The 14,077-nt window shown below is 37.8% G+C and overlaps 1 protein-coding gene across 3 annotated transcripts in view; it reads right to left on the bottom strand.

Moving 5' to 3' along the window:
* Positions 1-14,077, bottom strand: part of SPAG16 (sperm associated antigen 16) — an 886,848-nt gene that overhangs the window by 85,778 nt on the left and 786,993 nt on the right. Inside the window, exon 16 of one of the 3 annotated variants that reach the window (XM_058664971.1) lies at positions 10,027-10,058. The exons of the other annotated variants lie outside the window; for them this stretch is intronic. Coding sequence (XP_058520954.1) covers positions 10,042-10,058 — 17 coding nt within the window. The 3' untranslated portion in view covers positions 10,027-10,041. Of the gene's footprint in view, positions 1-10,026; positions 10,059-14,077 lie in introns of those variants that run through there. 3 annotated transcript variants of the gene reach the window in all.

Raw genomic sequence — 14,077 nt, 5'->3', positions numbered from 1 at the left:
ATGCAGGTTAAGTTTGGGGAAAACTGATACCTTTTATTAAAATACTCATTTCTTAATGTGAACATCAGAGTTAAAGAGAGAGATCTTCTATCAGCTGGTTCACTCTCCAGGTGGCCACAATGACCATGGCAGGGCCAGATGGAGGCCAGGAGCTGGAAGTTTCTTTTAGGTCTCCCCCAGGGTGGCAAGGACCCAAGCACTAGGACCATTTTCTGAAGCTTTCCCAAGGCCATTAGCAGGGAGACATTAAAAGTTTAAAAGCTGGGACTGTAACTACTTTTTATATGTGATGCCAGAATTGCCAGCAATAACCTTACATGCTGTGCCACAATGCTGGTCCTGAGAACTTGTATCAAAATAATGCTGAGACTCTATGATTAACAATGTATACCACCTCATTTAGGTAGGGCTTTTGTTTTGTTTGCATTGTACTGCATGATTTTTCTTTCTCATTTTTTGTGGATATTATATATCTTGCTTCTAATTATTTACACAAATATGTATTATTGTGATCATCCCTATGTGGCTATTTTGTACAGTGTGGCAAAAGCTTTGACACTGCAGGGAAAACAGTGAGCTGCACAGGTGCTATAATTCTGGGAACTGCCTGAACTAGAACAGGGAGACACATTGTACAGACAACATGCAAGAATAGGGATCACAGGAGGTAGACTGCCGAGTCAGGGCTGGGCTACGCAGACTACGGTGGAAGTATAAAATAAGCCCAGATCTGAAACTTGATGGAGGGAGTGGCATAAGTGACTGTAAACAAAGAACCATGTACCAATCACAACCAGTAAAACTGAACTGCAGACCTGTGGGTGACACAGCTTGGAAACTTGCCTTAAAGAGAAGAATCTGCTAACCAGAAGTACAATGACCAAGAGCATAAGAAGAGACAGAGACACAATGAATATTACTGAAGACTCTCCTGCAAAGGAGCAAACGCCTTTGCCAACCTCAGAGTTAACTGAGGAAGGTATTGAAAAAATGGGGGGGAGGGCCCGGCGGCATGGCCTTGCGGCTGAAGTCCTCGCCTTGAAGGCCCCGGGATCCCATATGGGCGCCGGTTCTAATCCCGGCAGCTCCACTTCCCATCCAGCTCCCTGCTTGTGGCCTGGGAAAGCAGTCGAGGACGGCCCAAAGCTTTGGGACCCTGCACCCGCGTGGGAGACCTGGAAGAGGTTCCTGGTTCCCGGCTTCGGATCGGCGCACACCGGCCCATTGCGGCTCACTTGGGGAGTGAATCATTGGATGGAAGATCTTCCTCTCTGTCTCTCCTCCTCTCTGTATATCTGGCTTTCCAATAACAATAAAATCTTTATAAAAAAAAAAGAAAAGAAAAAATGGGAGATACAGAATTCAAAATACTTGTTATGAAGCTTCTTATCAACAATGAAAAGTACATAATACAGGAGTTCAAGAAATTTAAGAAATATGTCACACAGGAAATGAATCAAATGAAAGCTGATATATCAGAAACGAAGAATACAGTGGGGCAAATTAAAAGTACAGTAGAGCATCTCCAAAATAAAATGAAGGAAGCAGAAAAAATATTCTTAGAATTGGACTATATTGTATTGGAAATACTATATTTCCTGTTTCCAGGGGGAAACGAACAAAAAGCTGGAAGCAGAGCTGGATCAAGCTAAAAAAAAAAGTAGTAAAGAATTGACACTATTAAAAGGCCAAAGATGAGAGTTATGGGAGTCCCAGAAAGTTCAGAAAGAAAAGCTAAGTTTAAAAATGTATTTAATGAAATAATATGGGAAAATTTCCCTAATCTGGTGAAAGAATTGGGAAACAACATCTAGGAGGGTTACAGAACTTCCAACGGGGTTGACCAAAAGTGTTCTTCATCACAAAACATGGTAATTAAGCTCTCTTCAATCGAAAATAAAAGATCCTTAATGTGCTCATGAAAAAATTAATTGACATATTTGAAGAATGGCAATTAAATACACAGCTGATCTCACAGAAAACTCTACAGACCAGAAGAGAATGGAGCGACATATTCCAGATTCTAAAAGCAAAAAAAAATTTGCCCCAGATAATGTACCCAGCAAAGCTTTCCTTTGTCTTTGAAAATGAAATAAAATTTTTCCACAATAAAGAAAAGCTCAAAGAATATGCCTCTTCCAAACTTGACCTACAAATGATACTTAAAGATGTTCTCTTAACAGAGAAGAGTAGCACCCCAAAACCAAAGGCAAATGTGAAGGACATCCCAGTAAAATAACATCAGAAGACTAAATAAAAAAAAACCACAGGACCAAATTATACCACACATTCATATTAACCTTGAATGTCAATGGCTTAAACTCACCAATCAAATGTCATAGATTAGTAGACTAGATTAAAAATACAAAACCCATGTATTTGTTGCCTACAGGAGACATATCTCATTGACAAAGATTTGCAGAAACTATATCTCATGGATTTTGATGTTTTCAGCTTCATTTCTTTAAAACACATTTTTTCCTTATTAAATTCTTTAATGACTCAGATCATACAGTAGCATCGTTTTTTCAAGAAGACTCTTGATTTCTCTTTTGATATCTTCAGTGACACAATAGCCATTCAGTAGCATGTTATTTAACTTCATGGTATTGTAAGTTTCTATTTTTTTCTTCCTGTGTTGATTTTGCTTTGTGGCTTTTCATTTAAGGGTATGTATAGTAACTGTATAATGGAGACAATCATATCCAGTGGCATGTTGTTTAGCTTCATGACATTGTAAATCTCTGCTATTCTTTCTGTTGTTTTGTTTGGTGGCTTTTCAATTGGGGGTATTTATAGTGACTGTGCCGTGGATACTGATATATCTAGATGTGAGGACATGGTTGAACATGCATCTCTATTCCCAGATCAAGGATGGACTTCAGTGAAACTGTTGGATGTGTTTTGACAATGGAATGCTGGACTATCTGCCTTTGACCATGCCAACAATGATGGACATAAAACTGTCTACGAGGAAATATGCTGTTGTTACGATATGGGAGAACTCAGTGGTTGGGGCGGGGTGCAAAATTAGGGGAGTGGGCAGGGGAAATCCAGGGCTTATGGAACTGTATCATAAAATGATAATTAAAAAGCACAATTAAAATTTAAAAAATGGGAAAAAAAGAATTCTGTTATTTCCACCTAAAGCTTTTGATACATTTTTATTGTCCTTGTTGTTCAGTTCAATATACTTTACTATTTCAATTCATGGGTTGTTTGATTTCTAAATATTTGAGGATTAAAATTATAACTCAATTCCAGGGAGTCAGAAATAATGCTTCTATGACCTGAGTCTTTATTAACCCATGAAGTGCTAGCTGATGACCTACAATATATCTTAGAAAATGTTTTATGTACATGTAAAATGAAGTTATATTATATATTTTGGTGGCTAGCTTTAAATGTCAGTTATGTTGGCCAATATTGTTCAATTTCTTTTATGTATTTGAGACTCTGAATATTGGCTCTGGTTCTGTACAATTTTCAAAAATCTATATATGCATTTCAAATGAATTATCAGTTTTTGCTTTGTATACACAGGAATTCTGGTATTAGACACTTTTAGGATAATACATTTTCAAGAAGGAATTTCATACTGCTTAGAATAATATCAACCTTTTTATGGAGTTACCTTATGTGCTTGCTTGCTATGAAATATTTTTGTTAAGATTAATGTAGACAATCTGTCATTCCTTTGATGAGGTTCATTTAGCATATTGTTTTCCATGCATTTACTTGTACCTACTTGCATATTTATCAGTGGTGTGTTTGCTATAAGTAGAAGGCAGCTTTTTTGTAGTGTTGTTATTGACATGGTAGTTTTAATTAAATAATAATGTGATTTATATTTTATTCTGTTTTTGACATTTATTCATTTTTATTCATTTATTCTAAATCAATTGAAAATATTTATGTTTCTGCAAGGGTAATCAAAGTATTTATAAAAACTCAAAAGGCAATTTTGGTACAAAGTTTTCTAACATCCTTGAAGTTTTAAATAAAGTATACTATACAATATTTTTGAAGATTATTAATATTTTCTTATTTGGTTGGTTTACTTAAAGGTATCAGTTTTTGCTTTGTATATTTAGGAATTCTGTTATTAGACATTTTAGCATTATTTTTGTGATGTTATTTTTGTGGACGGCTAAGAATTTATAATACAAATATTTTATTTAACACAGCTGGTATTATGCAACTCTTTCACAAAAATATTTTATGGAATATATGTTTGTATGCATAGTTAACAATTTCATGCTATTTTTATTACATTTTCTTTTATCTCACATAAAGAAATTCCAAACAAAATGCATATTTTCTAAGGTTTTTATGTTTGTAAGTTTAATTCTTTTGCTTCATTTTTGAAATAGTTTTACTGGATATATTAGAATCCTAGTATGACCATTATTTTCTCTTTTTTAATACTTTAAAGATGTCTACTATGTTCCCAAGTAATTTCTGATGAGAAATTTACTGTAATCTTCCATAATGTGTCATGTTTCCTAGGATTTTCTGTCTTTATTACTGTTCAGGAACAATTTTTGATATATTTTATTTGACTATAATATATTGTAGTTTTCTCCATAACTCTGGATTTTGGAATTAATTGAGCATCTTGGACTTGTAGGATTGTGATATTCATAAGAGTTTGAAACCATTTGGGAATTTTTTTCCTGCATGTATTTCTTCTCTTCCTTCCTGGCTCTATGTTAGGGTTCTGAATCATACATAACAGAGCAGTTGAAAAGTTGTCTGAGATCTCACTGATACTGCGGTTATCAGATTCCTCTACCTGGCCTTGGGATGTTTTAAATTGCTACTGCACCTTTGAATTCAAATTCAAAACACTTTTCCTTTATCGGAATTGACATCATTTGTACCAGTTTGTTTTCATCTCACATATTGTAGCTTTTTATCAATAGAATGTGAATTTAGTTCTCTATAAACATATAGGCTACACAATAATCATTATATTAAGGTCCTTCTCTGCTAATGAGAACAGCTGTGTCAATTCTAGTGACTTTCTTCATTCCTAATTATACATGGTGCTTCTGTGCTTTTTTTGCATATCTGAATATTTTTGATAATGCCAGATATTCTGAACACTAATTTCTTAAGAGTTAGACATTTAAAAAAAAATACTATATACACATTCCTCAGCTTTTTAAAAGATGCAATTAAGTTATTTGTAAAAAATTTAATCTTTCTATATTGATTTTAGTATTTATTAATCTAAATATGGCCAACTTTTAGCCTAGTTCTATTTTTGCTCCCTCTAGTAAAGCAAAATTCTTCTAAATACTCTCATCAATGCTCCATGAACGTTGAGACTTCACAGAGCTGCTGGAATTACTCCTAAGCATATGTGAGTATTGGCACCATTCCTCAAATCCACTCAAGACAGATCCTTATTTGACTTTATGTAATATCTTCCTACATTTCTTCTGATCACTACACTGATGAGTAATTGTGGAGTATGTTATGCAAGCATTTGGAGTTTTCTATTTATCTCCTTTCTAGAACACGGTTCTGTGAACTACAAAAGTCTTGCTATCTTTGTGCCTTCCATCCAATTTCTTCATAGAATTTGCCACTTTCCATCTGGGCTCCCCTTTCTTGAGTCATGAGTTAGAAATTCTCTCACTGTGGGGAAGCTGATGCAAATGTGCCAGGTTTACTCACCACTGCCCTGGCATCATTGCCTTCATTGCCTAATGATAACTGTCTTGAGAATGCTCACTTAATACATTTCAAAATTGTTTTTGATTAGTACTGTTACTGTTTTAGCCATGAGCTTAAATTCAGTTACAAATGCTCTATCTGGATGGAGAAGCAGAAGCAAAACTCAGTACCAGCTTCAAAATAAGAAATGTATGAAGGTGCATACACACTTGACAGTGAAATGATTTGATGATTCCTAGGTTGTTTCCACCACAAGTGTTCTTTCCTGCTTTCCATCCACTCCCTAAAGCTCTTTCTAAGTACTTGTTCTTATTGGAATCTGTTGACATTCTGGTAAAAAGTTTTATTTTATTTTCCTGATTTATTGCTTAGGCAGACAATATTCTACATGTCATGAAACATTACTAAGCACCCTCTATGAGCCCATCCAGTAATGCTAAGAAATAGAAAGACAAATACAAAACAATCTCTCCATATACAGGAGCTGTGTAAATTACTGGATAACATCACAGTTGGTAAAATCCATGTTCTGAATTTTTTGGTTGGTACTTCTGTTTTGGCAGCTAAGAAATATCAGCCTCTGATAAATATGCTTGGCATACATACAGATATCATTTCTGCTTTTTAGAAAATGTATTTATTTTGAAATGCCAGAGTTTCAGAGAGGGGAAAGACCAAGACAAGAGAGAATGTCTTGCATCTACTTGCTCATTTTTCATATTAATGCAAAGGCCTAGAGAGGGTCAGGCCAAGCCAGGGGTCAAGAGCTTCATCCACATCTCCTATGTGGATAACAAAAGGCCAAAATTAGACCATCTTTTCTTGCTTTACCCAGGCCATCACCAGGTAGCTGCATCAGAAGCAGAATAGTTGGGGCATGAAGTAGCACACATACAAGGGGCTAGCATCACACGTGGGAGCTATGCCTGCTACAACAAATACTGCCCCTCATTTCTGCCTTGATGAAGTGTACAGTCTATATTTGGGTCCAGTCCTAAGTTCATGGCTTATGTCTCTGGGCAATTTCATTTAGTCCTGTATCTCATTTTGATCATTTGAAATTCAGTATTACAATACCTGCAAAAGTTACTACAATTTGAAAAAGTACATAAAATTGTTGATTTTAAAGTTCTTTTCATTCTTTTAAATACCTGGATCTTGCTCCTCCAAAAATATCTAAGTATTTTTCCAGTCTATATCAGAGACAGAGAGCCAGAAAAAGAGAATGAGAGAGAAACAGAAGATGAGGATTGGGGGAAGAGTGAGCACTTCTCCATCTGCTGGGTCATTTTCCAAATGCCTACAATGAAGCCATGAGCCAGGCACACAATGCATGCCGGTGCCGAGACCCAAAGACCTGAGCCACCACTGCTTCCTCACGTTTTCATTAGCAAGGAGCTGGCACCAGGAGTCAGAGCCTGCATCAAGCCTAGGGATATTTTGTATGAGAGGCAAACATCTTTCCCATTAGGTGAAACACTAACTTCTAACAACAGTTTTGAATATAGAAACGGTGTCACCCGTTTCCTACTAACCTCTGCAGAGGATTGAGCATGTCAGACATAATTTTGCCACCGAGTATTAATGATTCTTATGTGCTTTGTCAAATAGTAGAAATATAAATGCCTTTTCTCACTTCCCTAATATGAATAAACATGCACAGGATGATAATCAGACTGAGCAGAAAAGCCTGAAATCACTTACTTTTTCCATTCTTAAATTGACCCATAAAAATGGTTAGTTATATTTGAATGACACATGATTACTTGGTACCACTGGATATTGGCTATAGTAATACCTTGATGATGATGACATATTAATAGCAACATAGTAATATCCCTACATTTTAACACACAGATGATAAAGATGACAACTGAGTCTGGGAGTGGATCAAGTGGAGGAACTTGGGAAACTCTCTTGGCTAATCATAGCTCCCGCTGGTGAACATATGGTCCAGATCTGGGGGCTGGACAAGATGGGCAAAGTAGCTCCAACAGTTGGCTAATGTGTCAATTGGTGATGGAATGGGATGTACTAGGCAGGACTGAGCAAACCTTAGCCTCCAAGCAAAACCACAAGTCAGGATGGAGCACAGGTCATGCTGAGCTAGGCTCTTACACCTACTGGTGTCTGTGAGTCAAGAACGCTAAGCCACAGTGTCTAAGGCAGAGGCCAGGACAAGTGAGGGACAGAGCCAAGCAGAGTCAGAGCAACCACTGGCATGCGCGTGATCTACGGCTGGGAACAGGCCCAGTTGGGGAGCTAAGGGGACACCCTAACTGGGTTGAGGTTCCCACAAGGGGCGTGCGTGCTGGAACGGGGGCTCTGTTCTAACCAGGAAACAGTTGTAGTCTCCCTCGGCACTAGTGTGGGCTGGGATTGGATGCACCAGGCCAGGCCTGACCCCAACACTATCTGGTATCCTGGAGAACCGGGGTAAATGTGGAACAGACTAGGCTAGGTCTCAACCCCCTACTGAGCCATGTGTGAGCTGTATGTGGGTATGGACGAGCCATGGCTGGGCTGAAACATCCAACAGCAAGAACCAGAATGGGTTGAAAGCCAGTCAAGAAAAGTCACTGTTCTGCTAGGACAGGAGGTGAACTGAGTAGGGCTGGCTCATGGACCCCCTGGTATGTGCAAAAAATCTGGCATTGGGAGGGGTTCTGACGGAGGAGCATGGGCAACTCTGGCAGAACACAGTCCCTGCAGGTAAGCACAAGAAGCATGATAGGAAACAGCCCAGAATAGGCCATGGAAAGTTTCCCACTGGCATACATTTGACATGGTTTGGGGGCAGACCAGGCTGAATCAGTTCATGCCATCCACTGGCAAATCTGAACACCAGAACAGAGCGTGGGTCGAGCCAGATTTGGTCGCAACAAAAACCAGTGCACAATATGGAATGCCAGGGTGAGGTTGCCTGTACTGGATGTGAGTGCATACCCAACCAGCACAAATGAGAACCAGGACGGGAGGGGGCACATCCGGCAGGGGGATTAAGGGGCTGGTCTCCTCGCCGGACAGCTACCCCCACTGGAGAGCATGGGCTGGGATGGGGACAGACCTGACTAAGCAGGGCTACAACACCTGTGTGCCTCATGTGGACTACATCAGGGAAAAGCTAGGCTGGGCAGATTATTCCTGCTGGTGCAAGCATAAATTAGAGTAGGTGAGGCTTGTTTGGGCTTAGCCGCAACATCAGCTGCAGAAGCTGGCACTGGGGGCTAATTCTGTCAAGTCAAACCACAGAACCACCCGAAGGGTGCATAAACCGGGACAGAGAGACCTGGGAGGGAAATAGTGGGCTCCTCCCTCTTGGGTTACTACTCCCGCAGGAGGGCATGAAAACTAGGATGGGGCTGGGGTGGCTAGACAGAGAGGCACTCAACAACACCCATGAGGGCTGGATAGTTGAGCTGGTTAGATGGAACTAAGCTTTAATATCCATTGACATGTACAAGAGCCTAATGGAATGTGGGACAGACTGGACTAGTCTGCTATACACACTGACAAACCAGGGTAGGGGGCGGGCCTGGTGGGGGTTATTGTGGGTCACTCCGACTAGGCTGCAGCTCCCACTGGTTGATGTGAGGTCTGAGTATGTGCTGGGCAGAACCAGGCTGGACTGCAACAACCATTGGTTCCAGTGGAAGACAGGGCTGAAAACAGAACCAACCCAGCAATTGCAACCACCAGCTGATCGGGGTGATGGACTGTGCCGGGCCCTGTACTTGCTAGTACATACAAGAATCTGGTCTGGGAATACCTAAAAGTTTCTTTTGGGATCTCCTCAGTTGAACTGCTGGACTCAGAACCCTAGCCAAGAAAAGACAGAAGAAAGAACAAGTCAATCAACCACCTCAGCTAAATGTTGGCAGCAAAATACTGGACAAATGGAGACTCTATGATAGACTATGTCAATCAGTGGATTCTTCAACGACCTCATTGTGCTTGGAGTGGCGAGACTGGCAGCGATTCATAACTGGTGAACTATCAAAACCACTTGAGCAAGTATCTCAGAGCATGCCCCACATCTGGGACTTGGGTTGGGTGGGAAACTGGGTGGGGCTTCTCCCTCAATATCCCCCTTTACCTCTGGTACAAGAAGGAAATAATATGGACATAATAGTCTTACCCAGTTCCCTATAGCCCCTGAACCTTTTTACCCTAATTAACTATGCAAAGATTGTCAAAAATATAATAATAATAAAAAAGAAAATTAAAAAACAAACAAAAAAGAAGACAACTGAATCCACTCTTCTGTTATCTGTGGCAGGCAAGGATGTACAGATGATTCAAATTTTCTTCAATAATGGTCCATCAACAGCATAGATTTCTATTAGAGAGACTCTTTTAACCTTTGATTTGTCCTAAGTAGGGGACACAAGAATATATTCGACTCAAAATACAGGATAATTATTGAACTGAACTGAGATTATATGCATTTATATATTGATTACATATACATATATTTAATATGTATTTATTTATTTTTATTTGAAAGGCAGAGTTTCACAGAGAGAGACAGAGAGAGATCTTTCATGTACTACACCAGACCCCCAATGGGTGCAATGGCCAGAGCTGAGCTGATTTGAAGCCAGGAGCCAGGAGCTGCTTCCTGGTCTCCCATGTGGGTGCAGGAACTAAGCACGTGGACCACCCTATGCTGCTTTCTGCGATAGGGAGCTGGATTGGAAATGGGGCAGTTAGGCCCTGAACTGGCACCTAAATGAGATGCCAGCACTGCGCAAGAATGCTTAGCCTGCTCTGCCTCCTTGCCAGCTTCTATAGATACATTCTTTCTTATTTTGTGCCTAATAAAAACTCAGCTAAAATTAGTTGCAGGTAATCTGCGTTTTTAGAAATGAGACACAGTCTATTTGAGTATTTTACTGATTATTCAAAATGATTAGATAGATTAGATAAGTTAATTGGCAATACACTAGAGCCTAAGAAGATTTTCATACAAATTAATTTTTCCCTAAAATTCCCAGGCTTCTTGTGGTCCCATTCTAAATACAGCTGGACTTAATGCCATGGTATCAGCAGAATGAACAAACTAGTTAAACACATTACTTCTTTTTACACTTGCTTCTTCTTCTACACCTCCTTTTCCTTTCCTGTGAGTTTCTAGTTTTCTTACTTACAGAGACACTAATAGTCAAACACATTAACATATATTATTATGTGTTTGGCAGTCTTGTTAAACACTTTTCATGTTTTTTAATTTGCAAGCTAAATATTTGCCAAGCACAGAATAAATACAGAATATCATGTTAGATACAGAGGAAAGAATAGCAGATAAAATTGGCTGTTTTTTGCTCCTGTGAAATACATACTTTAGATAAAGAAAAATCAAGTGCTTCAATAAAAGACTACTTTAAAAAATATTAATTTTAGAAAAATGGAAGAAACAGTGTTAGCTGAAATGAACAGGAAAGGCCCACATGAATGGAGTGATGTTAAAAATCAGAATACAACTAGGAGAGCCATAAAAAGGCATTAGAACTCACAAAAATCAATTCAAAATGTATCATCAACCCAAAGGTAAAATACAAAGCTGCAGATATACTGTACAATAATATAAGAGAGAGCCCAGGTGACTCTCTGTTTGATAAAATAGTTTGACACAACATGATACGTAAAAAAAAAAGATGAGACTTAATTAAAATTTAACATGAAAACTTGAAATGACACGTTGGAAATAAAATAAGATAAACTACTGACCAGGGTTAATAACATTTTGAAAATATGTATGAGATAAAGTAGTTTATGAAAAATACAAGCAATTCTAAAAATTCAACAAGAAAAAAAACAACTAAATTGGGAGAGTTGCACATTATGCCATCAAAAATATATATATATAGATGGTGAACAAACATAAGATAAAATATTCTCAGTATAGGGACCTCTGGAAACTGCAAAAAGAAAAAAAAACAACAAAATAACATTGAGATTCCACAACACCTGTAGTAGAATGGTCATAATCCATAACATTGATGTGAGTAAATGCTGGTGAGAATTTTGGACCAATAGCAATTCTCGCTCCTTGCTGATGGGAATTATAATGGATATAATCAGTAGCAGTATCACAGCTTCTTATAAAAGCAAACATGCTCTCGTCATGGGATTCATCACGAGAATTTCTTAATATTTTCCCAAAGGAGTTGAAAAGTGATGCACACACAAAAACCTACACACTGGTATATATTTTTAACAATTGTCCTAAAACTGTCAAAACATGGAAGTGACCAAGACGTTCTTCAGCAGATCAATGGATTTAAAAAGCATAGAGTGAAATACTAGTCGGTGCTAAAAATAAATGGGCAAATCAAGCTAGGAAATGGTTGGAAAAATATCAAAGGGATATTGCTGAGTAAAAGAAGGCAGTCTATAGACTGTGTTGCTCCAACTACATTCTGAAGAAGACAAAACTACAGATAATGTTTTTAAAAGCAGTGGTTTTCAATGGTTCAAGAGGAAAGAGAGGAAGGGATGAATACGTTGATCATGGTAGTTAAGGGCAGAGAGACTATCTGGTATGATAGCACAGTGATGGCAGCATGATATTATGTATTTACTAAAACACACTGTACTATATAACACAAAGAAGTGAACCCATGGTAAACTATGGATTTTAGTTGATAATGTAATAATACTGGTTCATCATCTTAATGTGAGATGATTCATGGGGCATGCTGCCTAACATGTTAATACAAACACGAATTGGAGAGGGGGGCCATAAAATTTAACACTTTCCATTCAAATTTTCTTTAAAACACATAGTCTATACATTTGAAAAAAAAAAAAAGCAGAAGATTCATGGAAGCTGGGGAGGGAGAGGGCGCAAGACCTGCTAGGTCAAAGGATTAGAATGAAATCAGAAACACGCTTGCTGAAATGCAGAGTAAAGTGACGGGACTCACCTGGACAGCACTCTGAGGGCATGCAGGTATAATTGTTACAGGGGTGTGGAAGACTGCTCTAAAATTTTCATACAAGAAATTCCATATGATTTTCTCATGATTAGTTTGGCTACTGGGTGGAGTGCAGATTGAAAGCATTTTCTGATAGGCAGGGACTGGGTATTAGCAGGAGTCATGGGGGTAGGAGTTAATAGATCAGGCACTCATACTTCTGTAGCTTAAATGATCTCCAACATAGTTTCTTACTTAAAATTCTAACAGATACTACCTGGTGCTCAATTTGACATACATTCAGTAATTCTGAAATATTGTTCATAGATATGTTTGTTCCTTATTTAATTATATCTAGAATATCTGTGAAACATTCCAAAAATGCATGTCATAATTAACTAAATGTGTTGTAATGCAACTATTTATAAAATAACCAACTTTTAAAGATGTGGACCTAAACATAAGAGTATTAACTTATTTTCACTGTTTGCTATTTGCATTTTACAGGGTGAAAATCAGTTAGAGATGTCATCCTAAAGGAATTTAGCTCAAAATTCTCAAATCAACTGTCTTTCCAGGCAAGTGCTAGGGAGTTGTCCATATGCTGATGTTAAGCCTGAAAGATCTTGGATTATCTTTTGTTTATTGTTGTGCAACTGTAAGGTAATTCTGATCCATTCCATAGCTGCTAATGATCCAACACCTGAGACCTTGAAGTGTAACAGCCAAGGTTACTTTGCAAAATGCTATAAAATAAAGCAGGTTCTCCCATATATGGAAAAGCATCCTGAAGTTGCAAAGATAATATAAAAACATATGTTTTGATTTTACTCCCTGAACACAAATTTGTTCTTACATAGCCTCACATTTACACGTATAATGATATAAACAATTCACTGCAAATTTTGCAAACAACACAAAGCAGGTAAAGACATAAATTATAGGTAATTAAAATTCACTAGAGAGGACAGTAACTCAAGGAGCTGAAATATAAATGTGAAATTTATGCTTATGTGGGGCCACAGCACCTGCGCCCTCAGTGAACCATTCAATCAAGAACAAACTTTCAGTTGTAGGGTGAATAAATCCTGGAGGTCTAATGTATGTCATGGTAAGTACAGTTTATAATGTATTGTACAACAGGTAATTCAACATGCAATTCACAAGACTTTCTAAACATGGCACATTTTTGAAAATAAAAATACATCCAAAAGTTGACTACAAAATTTCTGATTTGCTTATCTTCATTTATAAAATTATTTATTTTCTTCCTTGATATATTATAGTTCCTTGTTGTAATTATAGCTTAAGAAAAGTCTTTCAATAAACCTAGTAGATGTACTGGACTAGGTAATGGCAAGTTTTGAAAATATAAAATATTTGCAAATACTGAAAAAAAGGGAAATAAAAATGACTAATACACTGCTACTTTAGATATATAATTAGACAGGTGGATAATATTTAGAAAGTAA

This window comes from Ochotona princeps, chromosome 5 (assembly GCF_030435755.1).
Source record: "Ochotona princeps isolate mOchPri1 chromosome 5, mOchPri1.hap1, whole genome shotgun sequence".
Lineage (NCBI taxonomy): Eukaryota > Metazoa > Chordata > Mammalia > Lagomorpha > Ochotonidae > Ochotona > Ochotona princeps.
This window is presented reverse-complemented; position numbering and strand designations above follow the sequence as displayed.